Source organism: Phytophthora sojae (assembly GCF_000149755.1).
Source record: "Phytophthora sojae unplaced genomic scaffold PHYSOscaffold_13, whole genome shotgun sequence".
NCBI lineage: Eukaryota > Oomycota > Peronosporomycetes > Peronosporales > Peronosporaceae > Phytophthora > Phytophthora sojae.
Genome location: NW_009258127.1, coordinates 1,428,637 through 1,452,587, shown reverse-complemented (window position 1 = coordinate 1,452,587; position 23,951 = coordinate 1,428,637). Strand labels below are relative to the sequence as shown.

At 55.7% G+C, this 23,951-nt stretch overlaps 9 protein-coding genes across 9 annotated transcripts; 6 read left to right on the top strand and 3 right to left on the bottom strand.

Annotated features, from left to right (window-relative positions):
* Window positions 1-976: 976 nt before the first annotated feature.
* On the top strand, window positions 977-2,098 carry PHYSODRAFT_362367 (hypothetical protein; the record flags this gene model as incomplete). Its single annotated transcript, XM_009539532.1, has 1 exon — window positions 977-2,098. One exon carries the CDS (start codon window positions 977-979, stop codon window positions 1,853-1,855), a length of 879 nt encoding a protein of 292 aa, XP_009537827.1. The 3' UTR covers window positions 1,856-2,098.
* A 271-nt stretch (window positions 2,099-2,369) lies between these two features.
* On the bottom strand, window positions 2,370-3,020 carry PHYSODRAFT_341221 (hypothetical protein; the record flags this gene model as incomplete). The annotated part of the gene is made up of 1 exon (XM_009539531.1): window positions 2,370-3,020. The coding sequence occupies one exon, from the start codon at window positions 3,018-3,020 to the stop codon at window positions 2,370-2,372; it is 651 nt and encodes a 216-aa protein (XP_009537826.1).
* A 710-nt stretch (window positions 3,021-3,730) lies between these two features.
* PHYSODRAFT_341220 (hypothetical protein) lies at window positions 3,731-4,814 on the top strand (the record flags this gene model as incomplete). Its single annotated transcript, XM_009539530.1, has 4 exons — window positions 3,731-3,954; window positions 4,021-4,165; window positions 4,235-4,384; window positions 4,410-4,814. The coding sequence occupies 4 exons, from the start codon at window positions 3,731-3,733 to the stop codon at window positions 4,812-4,814; spliced, it is 924 nt and encodes a 307-aa protein (XP_009537825.1).
* Window positions 4,815-5,201: 387 nt separating this feature from the next.
* PHYSODRAFT_341219 (hypothetical protein) lies at window positions 5,202-8,178 on the bottom strand (the record flags this gene model as incomplete). Its single annotated transcript, XM_009539529.1, has 4 exons — window positions 5,202-5,528; window positions 5,895-6,230; window positions 7,811-7,969; window positions 8,170-8,178. The coding sequence occupies 4 exons, from the start codon at window positions 8,176-8,178 to the stop codon at window positions 5,202-5,204; spliced, it is 831 nt and encodes a 276-aa protein (XP_009537824.1).
* Window positions 8,179-12,671: 4,493 nt separating this feature from the next.
* Window positions 12,672-14,306, top strand: PHYSODRAFT_443321 (hypothetical protein; the record flags this gene model as incomplete). Its single annotated transcript, XM_009539528.1, has 1 exon — window positions 12,672-14,306. A coding segment is annotated over one exon (1,635 nt), but the record flags the coding sequence as incomplete, so codon positions are not given.
* Window positions 14,307-14,505: 199 nt separating this feature from the next.
* PHYSODRAFT_375111 (hypothetical protein) lies at window positions 14,506-15,438 on the top strand (the record flags this gene model as incomplete). Its single annotated transcript, XM_009539527.1, has 1 exon — window positions 14,506-15,438. A coding segment is annotated over one exon (933 nt), but the record flags the coding sequence as incomplete, so codon positions are not given.
* Window positions 15,439-16,393: 955 nt separating this feature from the next.
* On the top strand, window positions 16,394-17,194 carry PHYSODRAFT_341215 (hypothetical protein; the record flags this gene model as incomplete). Its single annotated transcript, XM_009539526.1, has 1 exon — window positions 16,394-17,194. One exon carries the CDS (start codon window positions 16,394-16,396, stop codon window positions 17,192-17,194), a length of 801 nt encoding a protein of 266 aa, XP_009537821.1.
* A 255-nt stretch (window positions 17,195-17,449) lies between these two features.
* PHYSODRAFT_565867 (hypothetical protein) lies at window positions 17,450-18,569 on the top strand (the record flags this gene model as incomplete). Its single annotated transcript, XM_009539525.1, has 4 exons — window positions 17,450-17,961; window positions 18,036-18,147; window positions 18,220-18,334; window positions 18,421-18,569. 4 exons carry the CDS (start codon window positions 17,450-17,452, stop codon window positions 18,567-18,569), a joined length of 888 nt encoding a protein of 295 aa, XP_009537820.1.
* Window positions 18,570-18,827: 258 nt separating this feature from the next.
* On the bottom strand, window positions 18,828-23,086 carry PHYSODRAFT_341213 (hypothetical protein; the record flags this gene model as incomplete). Its single annotated transcript, XM_009539524.1, has 5 exons — window positions 18,828-19,160; window positions 19,243-20,463; window positions 20,903-21,348; window positions 22,313-22,622; window positions 22,739-23,086. 5 exons carry the CDS (start codon window positions 23,084-23,086, stop codon window positions 18,828-18,830), a joined length of 2,658 nt encoding a protein of 885 aa, XP_009537819.1.
* Window positions 23,087-23,951: the final 865 nt, after the last annotated feature.

The window sequence follows — 23,951 nt, the reverse complement described above, 5'->3', positions numbered from 1 at the left end:
ATAAGGCTCAGAGGGAAGGCATTTCAAGTTGGCCATACCTCCCCACCTCTCATGACGCATTAAGCGGCATTTCTGGCCCCTACTTCGCAACTCGCAGCCCCCAACTCACTGCATCACCTGCCCAAGTTTTAGTTCGAGGCAGCTGGATGAAAAAAGTCTTGGTTTGCCTTCGGACGGGAGTGCAAAGAAGCACAAAATCAGCGTTGTCCCGTTGTCTACTCACACGCCCCTCCCAGCGACGAGGAGAGGCTGAAGAGCGTCCCACTCGACGCAGACGCACTTCACTTCTGCGCGGTCCGTCCATGGCGCTGGCTGTGGTGGAAATGCCAAAGTTCCGGAGCTCACCACCTGTGACAGGTGGTGAACACAGGTGACCTGTGCGTGGTGAGGGGGCGAACATCAGCAAGCTTCACTGTCTACCCTGCACTGCAGGGGTGTACCAGAACAGAATAGGGGGTACTTAGATAGATCGACCTCAGGGGTACCGTAGTAGTGTAAGTTATGATTAGACGAAAATCGGTTTCAGCACTTTGCGAACCACTCGACCAAATGCTGCGGCTGGTGTCAGTGGCGCGGGGTCGCCTGCTGCGCGCGGGCGGCGTCCGCGTTGCGGGCGCTGGCTTCTCTCGGTTGACTGCGGAGGACACGCCCATCCTTCGTCGTTGCGAGGCGCCTCGCTTCTTCTCCTCTGACGCGGGAGGCCATGACAGGCCGCAGTGGAAGCTGTGAACAATTCACTGGCGTGGCAGGAGGCGGTGAAGCCATCGCTCCTCACGTTCCTCCAGCTCAAGAAGCACCTGATGGTGCCCGTGATGTTCGTTGTCCCTCGCGGAGACGAGGCGTGACCGAAAGCAGCGTGGGGGTATCGGCTGGGGAAACGTGCCGAGTGGCTGCGGAAGCGGTGGAGAGAGGGAAAGATCGACCCGAAGCAGAGGGAAGAGCTGGACGAGCTGGAGTTTGCCTGGGACTTTACTCAATGCAAGTGTTCGTGCTGCCATCACTGCGGAGGTTTTACGAGTTGAAGGGGCACACGGACGTGCCTACAACGTTTCGCATTGCGAGGAGCTCCGAGTGGCCTGAACACTTGTGGGATCAATATCTGGGCAGCACGGTAAAAAATATACGTCAACGGGGAGACTTCCGTGAACAAGTGAAGGGGGACCAGGACGAGCTGGAGCGACTGAATTTCAGCGTTGGCCTGGCGCTATCCAATCACAAGCATCGCGAGAAGGTGGTGCCGGCAATTAAGGCAAGACCAGACGAGGCGTTGGGGCTTATGCGGAATGATTCTGAGTGGAAGTGGAATGAGCGAATCATGCCCGCTTTGGAGGCATTTCACAGACTGAATGAGCATTGCCGAGTACCGCAAGCGTTCGTGGTGCCGTCGGATGAACGCTGGCCAAAAATGTCGTGGGGACTGAAAATCGGTGAAGTCGTTAAAGGCATTCGCTGTCGCGATACGTACTCCACCCAGAGTTCGCGTGACAAGACTCGATTGGTGGAGATTGGTTTTGTGTGGGACTTCCATGAATCGGAGTGGAGCGAGCGCATCATGCCGGCTTTGGAGACTTTTCATCGGCTTAAAGGCCATTGTCGAGTGCCAATTACATTTGTGGTGCCATCCGATGAAGACTGGCCAAGACTGTCGTGGGGTCTGAGCCTTGGGAAGGCTGTCAGCAAAATCCGCCAAGGCGCTTTCTTCACCCAAGTTTCACGAGACAAGAGTCGTTTGAAGGAGTTTGGTTTTGTGTGGGACTTCTATGAATCTGAGTGGAGCGAGCGCATTGTAGTACCGCAATCGTATGTGGTGCCACAGGACAGGATGATAACTGGCCTGGACTGTCGTGGGGTCTGAAACTTGGAATTATTGTTATGATGATCCGCCAAGGATCATGCTTTGGAGACTTTTTGTTAACTACGCGGTCATTGTCGAGTACCGAGGTATTTTCAGGTACCTGCGGATGCCTCTTGGCCGACGCAATCGCATGGCCACAAGCTTGGTTTTGCAGTATATAATATTCGCAGCCGCGGCTCCTACTTTGACCAGATTGCCCGATCGATGGACGCGTTGGAAGCAATCGAATTCGACTCGATGACCCCAGTTACCAAGAAGTGGGAAGATCGTGTGGAACCGATGCTGGCCACGTTCGAGCAGCTGCATGGGCACCGCGACGTGCCGCGCGACTTCGTGGTCCCGTCAAGCTCTCCATGGATAAAGAAGGATTGGGGTATTCAGTTGGGCAATGGCTGACATTGACACCACATTGGATACAGACACAACGGTTTGAATGAACTTGGCGCGTCAAGAGTGCGCTTTTCATTATATCAATGGATAAATGGGTATGTGAGTAAAGCCTTTCCAAGGCGAGTTAGAAGAGGGTGGCGACCGTGGTAGCAACGACAGCAGACGCAACGGACAGCAGCGTGATCGACTGGCTGCTGATAGCAGCGCTACTTCCCGATGCCGATGATGAGGTCGTCGAGCCTGCAGTCGACTTGGACGTGTCCCCCACGTTGGTGGTGCCCGCACTCGACCCGCTAGACACGCCCGGGCCATTGTCGACGGTGCTGGTTTCATTCGTCTCGTCGGTGGTGTCGTCAACGCCGGACTCGCTCGTGCTGTCCGCCTCATCCGACGTCTCGTCGAAACCGGTCGAGTCGTCGGTGACGTCCGTCGTATCGGTGACGTCCACCGGCGCGTCGGTCTCATCCGTCGTGGTCGAGTTGGTCGTGGCGGGGGTGTCCACCGGGGCGTCCGTCGCCGCCGGGGCAGCCGTCGCTGTAGCAGTCGTAGCAGCTGCAGGAGCAGTCGTCACTGCAGTCGTCACTGCAGGCGCCGTCGTAGTAGCAGCGGTCGTAGTGGTGGTTGTAGCTGTCGTCGTCGCCGTGGCCGGTGTGGTCGTGGCTGTGGCAGGCGCGGTCGTCGCCGTCGTCGTCGTTGTGGCTGTGGTGGTAGTGTCAGCCGCAAGGCCCTGCGAGGCGATGGCAGCAGCAACGAGGATCGTGGCGAAGAACTTCATCTTGATTGCTGTTGCTTTGGCTGGGGAGGTGCAGGCGGCGGCTGGTGTTTGTAGTTGTGCGTCGTAGAGCGCAAATGAGCGAGTGAGAACTCAGTAGGATGACCGCTAAAGGTTTTGGCCAGTAGGCCAGCCACAGATTCATCGTAACGGACCGTACTATCGCAAACTTCTTTTAGCAGGGTGCCACGTTGGGATCGAGATTTTAGAATAGTTGATAGCAACGTTCATGCGATGCTGTTGATGCGTCTCGAAGTGAAACCATGATGGATACAATGTAGGAAAACTATTCTTAAACGTGCTGTTCATGACTCTTTCAAGCTCTACAAGCATGGGACCAATGAAGATGAGCACCCAGAAGCTATTTCAGTGGCGAAGTTGTAGTACGGAGTAGCCTGGCCTATTTTTTTTACTGCTTCAGAAGTGGATCGAAGCCGGTGGACGACTTCAACGTGGCCAGCGAGAACATCAAATCTACTACAGTATTAAAAAGAAAAATAATATGAGAGCTACCATAGAAAACTACACCATTTCCGAGTCGTTCTAGTCAAATGCTAGATTCAAAAGAATCACTCAAAAAAGTACAGGTAGGATACACGTATACCTTGACGTATACTTATGGATACACTTCGAGAATATTCGAGACAATACTCGATTCAAAACGATCAATACCATTTTCTAAACGATCACGTCCGTATTGTCACACTTGTGCGATGGGGAAAACCTACACGGACGCAGAGCGCGCTCGGGTTCTGGCCGCTACCGATGAGGGGGAGAACTGGAGGCTGATTGCCCTACACAATGGGGTTCATCTGGTGACTGCTCGGCGGTGGGTTCAACAAGCAAAGCAAACGGGAGACTTCATGCCGCAGAAGGACATGAGAGGAGGGGCCTACAATCGCAAACTGCAGAGCCACCACATTGACTTCCTAGAGGAGTGACTGCTCGAGAACTGCAATCTAACCTTGCAGGAGATGCGTACCCATCTGTTTGACGAATTTAGCGTTCGTGTAGGGATCGAGACGGTGCGCGCAAACTTAGAGGCACGCTGCTTCACGGCCAAGAAGACGCACAGAGACAACAACTACCGGAACGTTTCGGTAAACAAGGTGAAGAGGCAGGAGTTCGCGATGAAGCTGCTGCAGTATGTGGCGGCTGAGAGGAAGATTCTCTATCTCGACGAAACCAACTTTAACATCTGGATCAGCCGCAATTAGGGGTGGAGCAAAGCGGGGCGGCGCGCAGTGGACATGGGTACGTCGTCCAAGAGCAAGAACATCCACGTCATCGCGTGCATCTCGCGCGATGGCGTGGAGTACCACGAAGGACGCTTCGGCTCGTTCGACAGCGAGGCAGCGAACGAAACCGTGCGCGCGCTGCTGCGCGATCAAGCTACGCGAGGGGCCGTTGAGCAATGTCATTGTTGTGCTAGACAACGCTCCATGCCACATGAACGTGGAGGACGTATGTGAGGAAGCGGAGTTTGCGGGGGCTGAGTGCTTGCGTCTAGGCCCTTACTCACCCATGCTCAACGGCATTGAGAACGTCTTCTCCGTGTACAAGGCGGCGGTGAAGAGGTACATGGCGGCCAACAGGAGCAGTATCTTGAGTGTTCCCGAGGGTACAAAGATCGCAGTGCACCGTTCAGCGTTTCTCCTCCACGCCGCCAACGTGATCTTCCCTGAGGTTGTGACTCTTGCTCTGTGCAGCAAGTGCATCCATCACACCTTCGCGTTTATCGCCGACGCAATTCTGATGAAAGACATGCAAGCAGGCAAACAAGTGTACCAAATATAGGGTACAGTGATCGTTTTGAAAAAGGAGATGCTTGTTTTGACTCGAGCATTTTGGGTTGTGTATACTGCCCTTTTTTCGAGTGATTGTTTTGAATCTAGCATTTGAGCAGAACGACTCGGAAATGGTGTCAGCAACAATTAACCATGCTTATTCTGTTCGCCCTCGTTTAATGGTGTAAGCAACACTTATCCATGCTTTTTCTGTTCGCCCTCGTTTTCGTCCAACAACTTGATTAATCTCTGCAAGCCCCCCCTCTCTCTTCTCAATCTCCTTGACGTCCCATCCTTTCGAGCGCAGGTCAACCAGAGTTTCGACTCGAGCCGCAATTGTAGACGGCACTCGGGCCGTCCCAGTACCAACGAATACCCCCTTCAGCACCCAGAAGTACTAGACTACCCGAGAGCCTTTGTCGTGGGACTCCAACCGCTTGCCAGCCGACTCCAAGAGCTCGCACAGTGCCGCAATGTTCGTCTCGTCGGGTTTTCCTAGCGGGTACGAAAGCTCGAAGTCGCACTCGAGATTCTTTCGGATGTCTAGAAGCATCTCCACACAGCGAGGCAGCACCGACGCCTCCGCCATCCCCGCCCTGAAGAGGGCACCGAGAAAGCGGAAGTCGCCCTCTTGCCTTTGACGAACTCGGTCGACTCGTGCTTCGTCTTGTTTGATCAGGCGTGAGTCCCCCTCGAGCTCCCGCTGGCAGCTAGCCGCCGCCGACTGGATGCGTCAGAGCTACGAACCGTTCTGCTCGCGCGTGGGCTCGGGAAGGTCCGCTGAGCAAAATGAGCCTGGACAAATAGACTTGGGGTTGCTTTTGAATTTGAATTTGTTGCGGTTTAGTCGGCCACCTACTCCCGGAGACGCGCACAGCTGCATCTCCGCCTACGGTGCTCGTACCACTAGGATACTAGACCGCGGCAGGCGCCCAAAAGAAAAGAAAATATGCAACCTATGCAACACAACTATCCGACCAGTAAGTCAATGACCTAGACGAAGAGTTCCATCATCGCCAAAGCTCACGCGGGGTCGTTGTCGCCATTCGTGGTCTTGCCAGCTCGTTCCTTGTCATGATTGTAGTCCAACCCACTTAGTTGGACACACGGGTTCACCATCGTAGTCGCCGGAGTAGTGTTCCTGCTGCAGTTCGGTTTCGAGAACCTTGCTTCTCAGCGGAGGTCTTGTAGACGTAGGACCACGACCCCCAGCTGCCCAGTAGCTGCGATGGAATTGTACTCGCACCTTGTCATTCGCGCACTGAATGTTGCGCACCTTGATTTTCTTGTAATTCAGAATTTCACGCCACGCGATGAGTCCTTGTTTCTTCTTGAGCTCGTCTGCATCAGCTTGCTTCTCTCGTGGTTCGTCCGAGCAGAGCTCTCGGTAACCTATCGTTGTGGTCAGATACAGAACGGACCTGATCTGTGGTCGGGTTTCATGCATGCTAGGCATTATGGGGGTTGCACCCCCAGACACCCGCATAAAGAAAACTAACTCCGAGTTGCGGCAACGTGTCCGCCCGCTGGAATGCTCGGCGCTGGCCCCGCCTCCGCAAATACCGCGCGGGTTTGCTGCGGCTACGCGACTTCGCAACCGCTCACTTCCGCTAGAACATGCGTTTTCACCTTACCAAAAGCATACAAAAACTCAAATAAAATACCAGGCCCGTTCTGTATACGATCCATTTGAGATTCTACCTTCCTTGCGACTCCAATAGTGCTTTCGCGCGCAAATCAGCAAAATGTCGTGCTACAGCCCGTTTCGCAGCTTTCTCCGCCATATCTGTCAGTCGCATCTCCAGCAATGCATTCGTGCGCAGCTCAGCTATCGTCTTTGCTACGGTTCATTTTGTGGCCTCCTCCACACGCCTGTTCAGTTTCTGCAGCTCCTCCTCCTCGTGTTTCCACCTGTGCCTCTTTGTTTGCTCGTGGCTTCGTTCTTGCCCCAGCAGGCAGCCACTCCTGCCAGCTATCACATCTCCATCATACGCTTCGCTTGGGATCCAGCACCCACCCCGGAACCAACATGCATGCTCCGATGCATGGTTTACGATTCTTGAGGGACTACGAGCGTCGTAGTGTTGCGGTTCTTCAGCCTGCCTTCTCACGTTGATTGTCGCCTTGTCACGTTTGTAGTCTCCACTCCAACTTGGTCTTGTTCCTACTGGCACTCGTGCTGCCGCTCCAGTCGCGCGCACGCTGGTCTTCATTCGCCATGATCCTGCGTCCGTTTTCTCACTTTAATCAAGATAAAATATCTTTCCAGCCCCCTTAGAGAGTCGCCTGCCCGACCCCCGAGAGTGGCCCACTTGCGCTCTCCGACGCCAAATCCACTCTCGACTTGGGGCTGCTGCTGCTGCTAGGATGAGCTGACTGAGCAGTCATCGAACTTTAGCGAGGAATAGCTGGCGGCGGGCTAGTTGCGTGAGCGAGGAGTCGCGATGGAAGCAGTGGCGTGTTCCGCGAGTAGGCGGCGACGTGAGGAGACAGGCTGGAGGTCACGAGCGCTGCGTGGCCCAGGGCGTGAGCCTTGACGTGAGCCAAGGGCGGAGGGGTGAAAGGAGGTGACCATGGGTTCAAGGGCGGCGGCGTGCCGACGCTCAAGTTGAGGGGAAGCAAGAGGGAGCGCGGAGAGAAGTGCTCCGTGCCGGGTATTTTGGTCAGTCGTGAATTTGCCGTAGAAACAACTAGTTGTTGCTCCTGCTCCCAGTGCTGGTCAGTTTCCCACCGACGAACGACCTACCTTGGGTCTTCAACTGACGGCGCCACTGTCGCGAGTCGCCCTGGAAGGGACGGCTGCTGTTGCGAGAACGAAGTAGGACGGTACAGACAGGTAAGGAACGGATGAAATACAACAAAGTCAAATGCAAAGATTCTCGAATAGCTGATCCTCGAGAAGTAGTTCACATGTCGACTGACGGACGATCGGAGGACGGACACGACCGTGCCCGAGACGGTGGCCACCGTTCCCACTCGGGACACTACCTCTCGGGGCCGTCATACCCCGGACCGCATCACCGGGAATAGGCCCGCCACTTTGTTCACCTGCAGCATCGAGTAGAATTGGCCGTCGGCGTTCGTGATCTCCACGAGTTTCCCTATGGCCTCCAGCTGCGCGCACACGTCGGCGTAGAAGCCACAGAAGTCACCATTGGCCAGCGCCTTCCTTCTCGACGACGGTCGTCACCAGGGGCGGATCTTGGCTTTGAAAAAAGGGATGGCAGGAAAAAATATGGGGCGGGGCTGGGGTAAATGGTCGCAATCCAGCTGAAATCGGCAAAATCGGGTCAAAATCTCAAAAAAAAATGGGGGGGGGGGCATGCGTCCCCCATTTTGACTGAAGATCCGCCCCTGGTCGTCACGGCCGTCATGGTCCTCCTTTCGGCGTTACCCGTGTCTCGTAACCGTCCTGCCTCACCCACCCACAAAAAAGGTTACACGACTTTTGGGCAAAAATAATCTTGAAATGCCCGAAAGTCGTGAAAGCCCTCATTGAGGCGGGTACGCCTCAGATAAGGGGGTACGGGGAGGGTTATGTAACCTCGTACCTGCTACATAGCGGGCTAAAGTATCGGTTATCCTCAATTTAAATAGCGTGTAAACGTACTGATTCTCACGTATTGATTCTGACAGAAACTGGTTCAAGTTAGCGTTCAACCTGCTGTGGAGCGCGCTGAAAGAGCATACGGTCCGGTGGAGGAGAGTCGTGTCCACTACGCAAACGCACGACTACGCATGGGTGGCGGCGCATTCAGTCAAGATCTGCGGCAAAAGCGACGGCGTTGGTGTAGTGAGGAAGGTGCCAGCTCGAGTCGGGTCCCAGGCACCACCGATAGAGCGACCCACGAGTCGTGGACCACGACCCTGAGATGTATCACTTGCGGAGAGCGTGATAGTCACGCTGTAGCAATGATGCTGCTCTTCAGCAGAGACAAGTAAGTAGTGGGCGACAAGACCGTAACCTAGGGGTACAACCGTTAGTACCCTCAGAGAGAAAATCGTAACCTGAGTAATATATCGTCTTTTGCCCCCTAGCTCGCAAGTGGTTAAAGACTCGAAGGAGATTCTAGCTGCCGGTCAGCCTTCCCAGCCAGCAAGACGGAGGAGAAGAGATCAAACAAGAGGAGATTTGCCGGTCCTGTGCTCGACGACAAGAACAGCGACTTCAACGGTTGGTACAGCCGGCTCAAGCTCAAGCTGGACGCCAAGGGCTTGTGGGAGGACTTCTGCGAGAAGCAGGAGAGGCACCGTTGCACCGTTGCAGAAGATGCACCACGGAGCAGCATGCATCAAGGTGTCGAAGCTCAAACCGACACCATGACAGATGCTAGCCAGCATATTCGGGATGGCGGCGAAGTAGCTTTGAGACCCCACGCCCGATCAGCGTGAATAGCAGAAACGGGGTCGATCCAAGGCAAGAGAAGCATCGGTAGGGAGCCAGTGTGCTCTCAAACCCAAGTGCTGAGGGTTTAGCAAGAGGTGGGGCTATTCAAAGTACTGCAGAGCAGAGCGTCGACAGCAGAGCACCGCCAGCAAAGCGTGCAAGAACGGCAAGTGCTGTCGGAGCGCAGCATGCAGATCATGCAGTACATCCAGTTGATCGTGCAGTACAGCACAAAGTGCATGAAGATCGGGCAACTGACCAAATTAACCTGGAGGAAAACAAAAAGGCAGCAGCTCGTCCAGAGGCGAGTAGCATTGAAGGCACGGTCAACAGTCGAAAGCGAGGATTAGTGGAAGTGAAGAACAGTGGCAATGAGAGTTCAAGTGACTGCATTATGACTCGAATTGAGCCGTGTTCGACAACCACTAGAAGCGGACGTCGACGCCAGCCTCCGAGGTGAATGAGTTACTTCGTCCTGATGGCTAAAGAGATTGAGTCGTGCGAAGAGGAAGCACAGAAAGACTTTGTGAAGAGTGTTATGCAAAAGTGGCACTCAGAAGCCATCGTGATGTCCGCAAAAGTGGTTGAAGAGCCTGCTACATTGGCAGATGCCATGGAGACTGAGGAGTCCATGCAGTGGAAGAAGGCAACAGGTACAGAGTACAATTCACAGCTGGAGAACCAGACTTGGGAGTTAGTCCCACGTACTCCAGGCAGGAAGGTGTTGCAGAGCCTATGGGTGCTGAGAGTGAAGTATCGAGCAGACGGCTCCATTGAGCGGTACAAGGCTCGGCTAGTAATAAAGGACTATTTGCAGGAGTACAGAGTCGATTGGCTAGAAGTGTTTGCACCTGTGGTTCGCTTTGAAGCTCTGCGGTTCCTGCTGGCTTATTCTGCTATGATGGATTATGAAGTTGAGCAAATGGATGTAACGACTGCTTTCCTGGATGGTCAGCTTGATGAAGTTCTCTTTATGGAGCAACCAGAAGGATTCGTCGTTCCCGGCAAAGAGAGCTTTGTCTGCAGACTCAAGCGATCACTCTACGGGCAAGCCCCGAGAGTGTGGTATCACCTGCTGCGAGAGTGGCTGGAGCAAAATGGCTTCACCATGTTGAAGTCCAAAGCATGTGTTGGAGTCAAGTTCATTGATGGAGCGCCTTGCTTTATCTCTATCTACGTGGACGACCTAATACTGTTTGCGCCCACCAAGACTATTGTGAATGACTTCAAAGAAATGCTTCGGTCGCGCTTCAAGATGAAGGACCTTGGTCCTATCCGCTATATTCTAGGCTGGGAGATCGAAAGGAACAGAGCAAAGAGAGAGAAAGAGAGAGAGAGATGAGAATCTCACAGCACAAGTACACTAGCCAAGTTCTAGAGAAATTTGGTATGAGTTCGTGTAATGGAGTACGCATTCCTAGCAAGACAGAGCTGCTGTTATCGAAAGAGCTGTGTGCTAATGACCCAGATGAAGCTGAGCTCATGCGGGGCAAGCCGTATAGAGTTGTAGTTGGTTCACTAATGTAGCTGATGCTCGGGACCAGACCCAATATTGCTTTCGCAGTGCGAGAGTGTAGCCAGTTCTTTGCAAATCCTGGCATCGCTCATTGGCGAGCAGACTATCCTAAGATATCGTAAGCAGACAGAAGACTACGGTCTAGTGCTGGGCGAAACCAAGCATGTTGGTTGCCCTTAGCAGTTAAAGATGATTGCGTTTAGTGACGCAGATTTTGCAAGTCACCCCGATCGACACTCGATCGCTGGATACGTGACGATACTTGGAGAGAGTGTAGTGTCGTGGTGCAGCCAAGCCGAAAAGTCTGTGGCGTTGCACACCACTGAGGCAGAGTATATAGCGCTGAGTATGCTAGTGCAAGAGATCATTCATCTTAGACAGATGAGCAAGGATTTGCCTGAGGCTACTGATGTCTTTGTAGACAACGCGAGTGCGTTGAAGTTAGCCAAGAATCCTGAGTTTCACTCAAGAACCAAGCACATAGATATCAGACATCACTTCATCCGTGAGAAGCAAGACAGTCACGACATTGAAGTGCAGAAGGTTGCTAGCGCAGACAACGTGACGGACGTGTTCACGAAGCCGCTACCGCGAGTTGCATTTGAGAAGCACAGAGACGCTTTGCGCGTCATGCCAGTGCAGTGCAATGTACCTGCCTCCGAGAAGCACCAGGTGGGGCACTGTCAGCTGTAGCAATGATGCTGCTCTTCAGCAGAGGCAAATATTAATAGTGGGCGACAAGACCGTAACGTAGGGGTACAACCGTTAGTACCCTCAGAGAGAAAATCGTAACCTGAGTAATATACATTAAAGTGCGTCGATAAGGAACGCCTGATATACATTAAAAGAAAAAGGTATATTGAGAATTAAAGGTTTGACTCGTCACATGCAGACAGCAAATGCACTGATTTACTGCAATATGTAGTTCATGTCGGACTTCGCGACCAAAGTCTCGCCTTGAGCCCACGCAGCCAGCTCAGCATAGGTTGCACCCGGTAGATCACGACGGTGATGACAGATTAGCAGCGACTGAAGCTTGGCCGCGTCTGGAACGGACTGGAAGTGGCGGTCACCATGCAGTTGTGAGCAGCAGAGCGAAATTTGGTTAATGAGGCACGCAGACATGTACCTGGCGCGATTCCCGCGCTTACAGCGATCCTCATGATTCCCTCTCGTGACCTGTAGATTCCTCTTGAGGCTCGGTTTCGGAACTGTGATTGGCGGAATGTTAAACGGGACCGAATGATTGGTAGAATCATATAACTATTTCAGTACATTTGGCACTCAATGGGTACAAGCGAGGATTCATGTCTTGTCGTAGAATATAAAATGTCGCCCGTTCCTTATCGACGCACTTTACTGTATCGTCTTTTGCCCCCTAGCTCGCAAGTGTATCAAAATGAGCACTTTACAGGTTACAGGTTACGTCGAATGTACCCCTTTGGGTTACTCTGGATTTTCCTTCGCTTGTCAATTCCTGAGAACCATACCCAAAAACCTCCGACCCTCCGACTTTCTCCGACTCGTACACAAAACATGCGGATAGGAGGGGGGTCACCTTTAACTATCACCCAGCTACGCGCTACGCGCGAACCTAAAACCCCTAAAGGCTCGCTGCGCTCGCTGGGCCAAAACCCTACACCCGCTGCGGCTCGCACGCGTCGCCTCCGCTTGCTAGGTAGAGCACTGCTGGGTCCTGGGTTTGCAGCCGCGTGCTACGCACACGGACTGTCAAACCGCAGGCGGGGGCTCGCTACGCTCGCTCCGTGCCAGCCATCCCAAGGCTCCGACCAATGAGCAAACGGGACGACTAATCTATCTTGGACTGTGTATGCATAACACTTTGGGAAGGGGTAGGGTAATACTGTTATGCTCCGACCGCACTTGACTGGGGATTTGTATACCTATCATCTTAAGTGCGGTCGGAGATTTGATGATATTCTACCATAACCAGCAGCATGAGCGCTGGGCGAATGGACTTGGAGGCGCGGCTGCGGGCTCTGCGCGAGGGCAAGCGCCTTCCAGCCGCTGCACCAGCGCCGCCTCCTCCTGTAGCACCCGCCGCGTCTTTCTCGTGGCCTGAAGTTCCGTCCAGCCCCGTGCAGAGCGCAGTTCCCGTTCGCCAGCGCGTCCCAGTTGCTGTCGGCAGCGACTATGAGCCTGTGCGTCGCGCGTCCGCCTGTTTCTCGGCCGCTCCGCCCGTGACCATCATGAGTCGCTCATCGTCCGACGACTGCGAGCCTCCAGCATTGTTCCCGACGTCTGTGGAGCCCCCGAGAGCTGCGCAACCGACGCCAATGTCTCCCGAGCAGGGCGAGGTGCTGCGTCTCACTGCGGCGCAGCTGCTGGGCCCCGACTACGAGGAGGCCGTGCGCGTGGCCCAGTACGCCATCGACAGCGAGCGCAGACAGATGCCGCACACCGCCATCGACGCCTACATCCGCGCGGGGCAGACGCTGATCGAGATCGGGCGGCGGCAGGCGGCCCCGCACCTGCAGGACATCGTCAAGACCAAGGCTCTGGCGCTGCTGCAGCGCGCCGAGGGGCTGTCCGAGTGGACGAACGAGGTGCTGGCCAAGGACTCGAGTCAGCAGGCGCTGGCGGCGGCGTACCACGAGTCGCAGCAGAATCGCGACAGGTCGCTGACGGAGAAGAGGGAGCTCGTGACCAAGATGCAGCAGGACAACCGAGACATGAAGGAGAAGCTGAACCAACTGGCGCTGCTGGCCAAGATCCGAGTGCGCTTGAAGAGGGTCGTGAGCAGTCGACGGGCCCGGAAGGCGGCGGAGGCGAAGGCAAAAGAGGAGGAGTCGGAGGCCAGTGGAAGCAGTCGTGGAGGCTTCAACGACGTGACGGGGGAAGTTGATGACTACGCAGATGAGGATGGGGAGCACGAAGGACCGAACAACGTCACTGGGTCCTCCTACAAGACGTACCAGCACTACCGAGCACCTCTGGTCGACGTGAAGGGTGGCTCGCCGCGGGAAGCGCAGAAGATCGGACTGATTAATGAGCTGCACGAGCGTATCGGACTACCGCAACTTGACCACCTGCGTAAGTTTGAGCCTCTAGCGATCGATCCGACGGCAGACAAGAAGCAGGAGGAACTGCAATCGGAGTTGGAGGCGGCCAAGCAGGAAGCAGATAAGTTGCGAGCTGCAGTTCAAGAGATGGAGCAGTGCTTACGACTTGCAGCGCAGCACTCGAAGCAGCGCTCGATCAAGTTGGAAAAGCAGAAAGCGCAAGAATTTGCGGAAGTGCAGAGCGAGCTGGATCGTGTGCGAGAGGAGCTGGAGATCGAGCGGCGACGGTCATCTATGCAAAGTGGTCCGGCCAGCTGGAGGTCTTCAGTGGCGTCGGATCCTGGGGCCGACGAGATTGAAGACACCGGTGTGATGCAGCAGCTTCGGTCGTCGCTTCATAAGGTTTTTCATGGCCGCGACGAACAATCAACTCATGTAAATGGCGACCGCAACCGTCGTGCTTCCGTTCAACGCACCTCGTACTCGCACGACTCTCCGCGCCATACCCCCAAGCACAAGGAGCAGAAGTCGATGGCCCAGTACGACGTTGACGATGAAGAAATGGAGGAAGATGGCGATGGTGGGGTGTGGCTGTAAACCGAGACGCGTTTCAACGGAGGTGCTATTCCTGATTTTGCTTCTTAGTGACGTTTAGCGCTGCAGCCGTGTATTTAATTTAATGAACGGAGACCATGGATGGCTACTCAAGGTGAGTTTGTGACCGGGCATTCTCTAGCCTACTCGAGTCTCACCCGTGCATCTGGCCGCCACCAACAGAGTTAAATTGCTGGGCGAAGGCTCGTTTGGTCGCGTGTTTCTCATGCGCGAGAAGAAGCCTGGCGGTCGTCTTGTGTGCGTCAAGCAAATCCATCGCGTTCATCAATCTAAGAAGAAGGCATTTGCAGCTCCCGGTCGAGAGAAGTCGTCCGGTGTGGAGGTGGATTTGATGAAGAAGCTCAGGCATCCGAATCTCATTCGACTGCTGAAGTCATTCGTGGGGCCCTCTCCGCTCCGCCAGCAGCACATTGTGATGGAATACTGCTCAGGGGGTGACCTGCGTAACTACCTCAAAGCGGCCTATCGGGCAGACGGGAAGCAGCCGCTTTGCCTAGACGAAGACAAGATCTGGTACTGGTTTGTTCAGCTAGCGCTGGGTCTGCACCACATGCATCAGCAGCGCGTGTTGCACCGTGATGTGAAGACGGCCAACGTATTTCTCTCGAATGCTGGATATCTGGTACTGGGCGATTTGGGGATAGCGAGAAAGCTCGCCAGTGGTGACGCGGCCGCTACTGTCATCGGAACGCCGCTGTACATGGCACCAGAAGTGCTCGAAGGCAAGGAGTACAGCTTCAGCTCGGACGTGTGGGCTCTTGGCTGCGTGCTCTACGAGTTGTGTACCGGCAGACCTCCGTTCATGGCAAGCACGACTCCGCATCTGCTGAACAAGATCTGCCACGGTGACTATCAACCGATCCAAAAGGGAGGGATCATCACAAGTTCTCGATTGCCGACGCTTATTGGATCGATGCTCAGTACCAGGCCAGAGCTTCGACCGTCAGTGGAGCAACTTCTAAGGGACTCAATTGCTCGAGTTCACATTCGCCGTTACTGCGTGGATCGACTGCAGTCAACGAACATGACGGAGGAAGAGCGGCGAGTGATGATTCAGCAAGTGACAGCGCTCGGGATCGACACCAAAATTGCACCTAGCACCCCTACGTCTTTGGGAGACAACGTGAAGAAGGAAGAGGCATCAGTCCGCTCGAATTCTAGAGGTCATGGCCGTAATGCTCAGCAGCGGGAGGATATCGAGAAGCAACTTCAGGACGCTCGAGAGCGCGAGCGTCAAGCGCAGCTTCTGTTTGCGCTGGAGGAGCTGCAGAAGCTCCGACTCCAGTTCCCGGCAGCGTGTCAACCTGAACAAAAAGTTGAAGCCAACCACGACACGGCCAAACCTCTCGTTCCTCCCATTGACCTACACGAAATTGCCCGAAAGCCGTCAGTGCACGAGGAAGGATGGAGAGACCCTGTTCGTGCAGTGGGTGACGCTGCAAAGAGCACTAGCCGTCTACAGTCCAGAGCGCGGGGCCACCTGGGCCGCTCGAATTCCGTTCCGAAAGGGATGGCCTTCACGGGGGCGCCAAGACCAGGCGTGCCCCTCACAGGAATGGCCAAGACGTTTGCCGCCCGACGTCCAGTGTGTCGTGACGTACGCACACTGAGGCAACAGGAGACGGCAAAAGGTGCAGAGCGCTATAAGCGCCGCCTAGACGCGATGTGCGCACCAAGGCAGCGTAACGAGGACAAGGGATCTTCTGCTCCAAAGGCAGTACCAAGCGTGAGAAGGAGGAGGAGTGTGGACGCAGGACGGAATAGAAGCGACAGCGAAGACATCGACGCAGCGATCGCGCAGTCCATGGCGGGTCTGCGCGAGGCACTAGCATGAGGTTAAAGGTAAGCTGCACTGCAACTCGCAGTGCGACTAGAAAAAATGTAGCCATTTCACGCATGGTGAATGATGGTGCATCTGCGCTAGAAAAGTTGCAGTTGCCATTACTCGGATGTCGTGCAGCTCCCACGCTGTACCCGACTAAAGTATCAATACCATGTCATTCTTGAATTTGCTCGCTCCAGCTCACTTCCGCTCCTCTCAACTAACGATGCAAGCTGTCGCCCCCTCCCAGCAGACCATCCCGTGCTACCCGCCGTTGTCGGCAGTCCCCAGCCCCATGTCCAGCACTAAAACCAACCAAATGAATACGTTCGTCTTCTCGTTCGAGGACGTTCTGGCGCCCATGTCGTTCCTGGCGAAGCGCGTCGGGCTGCAGCCCACCAGGTCCTGCCTGGAGGCTGCGAAGACATTGTACCTGCAGGACCGATACCTGCAGCAGGCTCTGACATCCGTGGAGGAAGAAGCCATCGAGTTGCTGCGCACTGCGGTTGCTCTCGGCCCTGTCTTCGTGGTGACGGAGAAGAGCCTCCGGTACATGGAGACCACGTGCGCCGCCTTCTTCCCGAGACTGGCGCAGTGGCTGGCCAGCGCCAACTCGGCGCAGCTCCGAGTGCGCGTGATCGCTGCGCCCCAGAAGTTCGCCAACGTCGTGGAGAGCTCGGCGTGGCTGGCGCGCATGTACCAGCAGATCGTGAAGCTCGTGGTGTGTGATGCACACGGCGACTCGACTCTGACCGCGGCGTCTTTGAATCTCGCCCACCAGTTGCTACAGCGCCGCGACACCGGCGCGCTGAGTCTCGTGAGCGTCAGCGCGTCTGCTACAGCCCAGATAGCGAGCGTCCGGGCCTTCGACGTGGCCCCGTTCCTCATTCCGAAGGGGGTGCACGTTCCTGGAGGAGACCCAGCCAGCGCCCTCAACCTCGAGCACTTCTTCGCCCAGCTGCGCACGCTGCAAGGCTACGTGGGCGTCGCTGCAGCCCACGGCAGCGCCTTCTCCATGTCGCTGTAGTATAATGCGCTGTCTTCAACTGCATTAAGCTACATAATAGTAAATACGAGCCGATCATTATTGTCAGAGCCAACTGCAAGAGGGCCAAGTCAACTTCAACTTCATCCCAACTTACGTGCACAGATTTTGAAAACGTGCACCGATTCGATCACCACTCTGACAAATGAAGATTCTACCTCGTACTTACCCGGGTAACAACGGTCACATTCCTGTTACAATTCCGCATTCGATCAAGCGACCCCCTTGCTCGCCGCGATGCTGTCGCCCCTGACGCCGGCGCCCGAGGGGCTCCTGCAGCCGTCGAGCGCCAGCAGCACAAGCATCGACATGAAGTACGTCCTGTCCTCCGACAGCGGGCGCCTGCACAAGAAGAAGAGCAAGCGCAGCGGCGCCGACGTCTTCCGCTCGTGCTCGGCCTTCCCCGAGTACTTCGCGCGCGTGGTGGACTACCGGCAGATGGACCTGGACGCCACGTTCTACCAGATGGTGACGCTCTGCGTGCAGCCCGCCAAGGTCTACAAGAGCGCGTACTACCGCAAGCAGACCAAGAACCGCTGGGCGCGGGACGACCCGGCCTTCGCCGTCATCCAGTTCGCCTTCCTGCTGGTCGCCACCGTCGCCTGGGCCATCGCCTTCCGCGTGGACAGCGCCGCCAAGTACGCGTCGCTGCTGTTCCACGCGGTGGTGGTCGAGTGGATCGGCTTCGGCCTCGTCATCTCCACGCTCTGCTGGTGGATCGCCAACCACCACCTACGGCAGAGGAACAGGTACAGTCAGGACTTGGATACTTTTTGTTATTATGAGGGCTGACGGTGCTTCGACATTCCTTTGTTCGATGCAGCCATGGCATGGGAGACGCGCTGTATGTGGAGCAGCGAGTGGAGTGGCAGTTCGCATTCGACATCCACTGCAACTCGTTCTTCATCATGTTCCTGTTCCTCTATGTGTTGCAGGTATGGAGAGATAGATGAGCTTGGATGTTGGATTGTTTTTACTAAAGTTGTTTTATCTCGTATACGGTGTAGTTCCTGTTGGCTCCGATGTTGGCGTCGCACTCGTTCGTGAGTCTGCTGTTCGGCAACCTGCTGTACTCGCTTGGTTGGGGATTCTACATGTACATCACCTTCCTCGGATATATGGGTACGCTAGTATCGCTGTGCTGATACTCTTGGATTTTGAGGGAAACTAACGAGATCGCTTCCTGTATTTTGCTTGCTCCCCGTTAGCGCTTCCGTTCTTGCACCGGACGGAGCAGCTGCTGCTGCCGCTCATCTTGATTCTCGCGCTGTTCGTGTCGACACTGGTGCTGCAGGGCGTCTTCGGAGCGCAGATCAACTTCGCGCACATATCGACACACTATTATTATGCTCCGTAGCGCCTCCAGCGTTGGCGTCGTGGTGTTGATGATGCGATGTTGCAGAAAGCAAGCAATAGATGTTCCTGAATTTCTACACATGTGCCGGGTGATCCTCAAAAGTTGTTAAGGTCTTCGTTGCTGGGCTTTCACCTGGTTGTGCATCAATACGAGGAGCTCATCGAAAGCGACGATGGGTACTCGCACTAGCGTCTATTAGTACTAATAAGGTTTTCGTGTTCAAAACTGCGATCCTGCTGATATTGAGCTCAGGACCCCTTACTGGATAAGCATCGAGATGACCACGGCCGCCACGGTGAGCGACAGCGCGCCGTTCAGGCTCGCGGCAGCCGACTCCTCCGAAGACGACGTAGACGAACCCGCCGTGCTGCCGCTGGCAGACAGCGAAGCAGCCGAGGCGGCGGCGTCAATGGACGAGTTGGTCACCAACCAGTCCTTGAGGAAGTCGCCCAGGTACTCGCCACCGGGGCTGCGAGTGGCGTTGTGGTAGTAGTCGTTCACGGTCAGGTACACGTGCTGGGTGCTGTTGACGTAGAAGGTCGAGACCTGGTCGCTGATGTTCTTGTACACGTCGATGATCGCCGTCATGTTCTGTAGCAAATCAATTGAAAGCAAAAACAAGTGAGTTAAAGCAGCTCATACTAATTGAAGCAAGGACCGACAGTCAACGCACCGAGTAGAAGTCCTCGCCGCTGATGAGGTCCGTGAACGGGTAGCCGAGAATGCCTTGGTTCACCAGCTCGTAGAAGTAGCGCTGGGTCTTGTCGTACATGCTGTTGAGGAAGAGCCACTGCGCGGCCGGCACGTCCTCGATCATGTACGACATCATCTCGGCCACAGTGAGCTCGTTGTCCTCGCACTGGTCCCAGAGCTTGGCCGTCGCCTTGAGGTCCAGGTCGCACGAGCCGTAGTACGAGATGAGCTTGCCGGCCGTGTAGTCGCTGGGCAGCACGCCGACGTAGCTGTCGCCGAAGACCGAGTAGCGGATGTTGTTCTCCTCGACCTCCCACGTGTCGGCCACGAGCGCACTGAGCGCCTGAGCGCCAAGAGCACCGGCGCTGGAGCCGCTGATGATGATCTCCTCCGGGTTGGGGAAGTTCTCGACGGCCCAGTCCAGCACGGCCTTGGTGTTGTTGTAGCCCACCTGGTGCAGGGTCATGTTGTGGCCCAGGCACTCGGGCATGTTCAGCAGTGAGTAGAGCGCGCTGTCGGCGATGGTCTCGACGTGGCTGCCGATGTGCAGGTCGCCCGTGCAGTAGGGCAGGTGCACGATGTTGTAGTCGTTGAAGAGGTTCTCGTCGTTGGAGCGGTTGAGCACGCCCGTGCTCAGCGGCTTGGCGTTCGGGCTGAAGGTCTCGTACATGCACTGCAGGCCGAAGGAGCACGTGAGGTCGTCGATGCAGGCGCCGCCGCCCTGGAAGTACAGCATGAGCTTCTTCTTGCTCTGCTCCGGGGCCGGGAAGACCTGGAAGAAGTAGGTCGCGTTCGTGCTGAAGTCGACGCTCGAGTTGCTGAAGTCGTCGAAGGCGCAGCGCGTGTCGCCGCCCGGGTAGATGACGGTGCTGCTGTCGAGCGCCGACGTGGTGAGGTCGTCCACGGCGCACGCGTTCGAGTCGCTCATGACGCAGATCTCGTCGCCGTCGCGGATCTGGGCCTGGGCGAGCGACGCCAGCAGCGCCAGCGAGCCGGTGACAGCGAGCTTCCACATCGATACCGAGACGATAAAGGAGCGAGCGAGTGCGCGGCAGCGGGAAGACTCGGGAATGGGGAGAAGAGAGAGGAGAGAGAGGATGGCGAGCAGTTCAAACAGAACACTCCTGTGCAGCGCAGCCACCGCCTGGGCTGGCCCGTCCTGCGCGACAGGAGCCGGAGGTTGATGCCCTTCATGCACCGTCTTCGACACGCATGTCCCTTGCGGTCATTAGTGCGCAATGGTGAATGCTGAGCTGAGCAAGTCGCTCCACTCGAGCCTCGAGGCTTTCGGGGTGTCCGCCGCCGCATGGAACCGCGTCGTTAGACGTCACGCGACGAGCGGCATGACGCCCGGCCAGACGGCTCGCTGTTAAGTCGGCGCGGGAGGCTGCGCGATCGCGAGCATGGCTCCCCCCCCGCCGCCGCGTTGCCTGGCCTCGGAGTCGCCATTGCCACGTTTGACTTGCAGGAACGAGAACCGCCGAGAGGTCACGGCCGGGGGTATCCTACTTTTCGGAAGTGTGCGATGTTCACGTCAACGCTGAGCATTGCGCCGAATGACCCTCGCTTGCAACTGCAGCCGACGGCTGTGTGGATATAATAGCTCAAGTCGCTACGTAGAGGAATGGATCGAGGTCGACCACTGCGCTGCTGGAGCACGCTTCTTCGCTGTTGCCGTTCGGCGTCAATTGGCAGTCACGCAGAGTCGCCCGGCGCAACGGTTCCCCTTCAACCGCCCTTGCTTGGCCCTTCTCCGCGTGCTGAGATGGCTTGATTGCTTTGGGTTTCACCAGCTGGCTTCGCGGCGCCTTGACTTGCATCGTGTGATGAATGGTCTTCGCTGGCGGAGTCTTGCGCGACCAGCCAACCAACCCGCCGCCGCCACTCTTGTTGTTGCCGAGTGCTGCTTGGAGAGAACGCGCCATCTGCCTCCCGGTAGTCGCGCACCATTTCATGGGCTCGTGGAGCAGCAACACAAAGCGACCACCGAGAAGCTGGTCGCCCGGAGGGAGGCTGGGAGGAAGGCGGCTTGCTGAAAGACAGGCCGGGTTGGCCACCAGACCGCCGGGCACAGAACGCGCGAGGACTCATCGGCCAGGTTTCGTCTCAGATGCTTTCGGGCGCTTTGTGCAGTCTACCGGCCTGCGAAACCTGGATTCCTAGGTACACTGCTGAGCAGTCTGCACCCGCCGGCATCCACGGCAAATCGGGGCATTGCGAGTCGGGCGGTTCTGCTAAGCTTCCCGGTATGCTGAGGTCGAGGTCGAGCTCCACCGAAGAGGCCCTTGCGCGAAAGCTGGAGCTCAGGCAACACCGCAGTATGATACCTCAGGGTGGGTGATTCACCACACGAGGTCGCAGGGCTCTCTTTGATCGAGCGGCTGCCCTGCAATTTGCACGGCATTTGGCAGATGATCTGCGGCCTCAAGTTGAGGACGGCAACTTCAACTATGAGACCATCACTCTGCAACCAAACGTCGGTGTTTGAAATCGGAGTCCTTAGTTGCTTGTGGGCGATCCCACATCAATACGCGGCAGTGATCAACGCACGTTGCAGGACTTGATAAGGCTAAATTGCCTCTCCGGCAGCAGTGCATCCGGTCTCAGCGGCATCCCCAGGCGTGGCCTATGAGAGGCCACTCGATCCGGTGGCTGAAGAAGAGGCCGATCGCTTCCTGGTACTTGAAGACCCTTGTTGGCGAACCACTCGTAGGTCTTAGCCGTGATCGCGGTGCGGCCAGTTGCCGCTTTCAAGCGTCGGATCTATCAACGAGCTGCTCAACACCTGGGAAATCTAACTTTCCAAAGCGAAGCGGAGTCGAGGCGCTGGTCTTCCACATGGAAGCTTCCAACTTGCACTGTAGGCGGCTTATCGAAGAAACGAAAGAAGATAACATGTTCGCATTATCCGTATTGTACCTCTAATGCTGAGCTTGGTCGCTCTGCGTGCTGGGGCGCTTACATGTGAAGGACCAGCGCCTCGACTCTGCGTCGCTTCGCTTTGAAAAGCTAGATTCCCCAGGTGTTGAGCAGCTCATCGATAGACGCACGTTGACCTTCTAGCGCGGCTTTCATCAAGCAGAATTCCGGGTCCTCCGACTGGCCTCTCCTCAGTACAAAAGCCAAGACGTCATGAAAACCGCGGCTCACTGCTGTTGCCATTGCGGCACTGATACTTGCGGGGTCGCTTTCAGGGATAAGTAAGTCAACAATTTCAGTAGAGCCATTCGCTGCTGCAGCACGGAATACGCGAATAGCGTCGAACGGGTTTCCTCGATGCATGATCATCCGAATGCTGAAGAAACGGTGCTCGTTGATGGCATCTCCATCGCCAGAGTTGCGTCCGTTGTGTCGGAAGTTCTCGAGAGCAGCAAATTCGTCACCCAATCGTGCCCATTGGCAACTGCTATCTGCTCACACTGAAATCACGCGGGGGTCATGACGTGATAACAATTTGTTGCCGCGGCTGCTTCCACCGTAGATTTCAGGTGTGACGAGCCGTATCGACGTCTAAGACTTTCGGCGATGTTGACCACTTCTCCAGGTCTAGTGCCAATAGCTAGAGCCGGGTTTCCTGTTGAGTTGTCGACTTCTAAAAACGTTTTGATGAGCCATTCCATCACTTCGACGTGGCCGTTAATGGCTGCATTAAACAGCGCATCAGTGGTGCATCCTTCGCTTCGTTCAGCATGAAGCCGTTGCAGGATGCCCAGTCGCCCTTTGCCTGCAGCGCCGTCCATAGCTCTGCACGTCCATTGACGCGAAGACCCGTAGATCTGGACAACACGCTGTAGATCGTTGTAAACGGCGGAGTCGATCGTCATGGGGAGAAGAAAATCGCTAACGAGTTCAATGGCGTGTGGAAGACCCTGTAGTCGTGGTTCGAGTGTCAGCCTGACGCCGAGAAGGAGCTGGGGTTTCTCCATTGTTGGTTAAAATTTGGTAATGAAGAAGTTTTGGGCGGCGCATCGGACGATTGATGTGAATTGACAGGGGGGGGGGGGCGATCTATCAAGCGTAGAAGTCGAATTGCGTCGATCTGTCATTTTGGCTTTGACATCTTGTTCACAACGCAAGCACCCCGAGGTTTTCTTCGTGGTGTGATGGCTGCCCCATTCCTGACGACATCAAGGCGCTAGCCATGTGATCGATGCTCGAGACCCCCACCCTTGCAACCAAATCGGCGGACAAGGCCGTCGCTTCCGACACCATCCAGCTTGTGATCGAGAAAATGCTCGGCTGACCTCGTCAGGGAGACACTAAACACGGCGGTTAGATGCCACAGGCGAGAGATAGCGATGGCTCTGGCGGCAAAAGCCAACAAACTCACCATCGTCGACGCGTTCAAGAAAAACTGGCGTGAGATGACTATGCTCGTGGCTTCCGCCTGCCCTGGGATTCATGTTGGGCACACTCTGGAAATTGCTCTGGAGAATGGACTAGATGAGGAGATCAGCATCTTGGTCGACACGGGTTGTGTCAATTGGTGCCGACGTTCTTATGATTGTCCTCAAGTACGGACGTCGCGACTTGTCGAAGATTGTGGCTGAGAACTGCGATACTGGGAGCGTTCCCCAAGCGTTCAATACCGCTCTTAAGCATCGTTTGCACAAGGAATCAGAGACTCTAGCGAGCAAGCACACAGATGCTCAAGTTCCTGACGCCTTACTTAGTACGACTGTCGAGTCA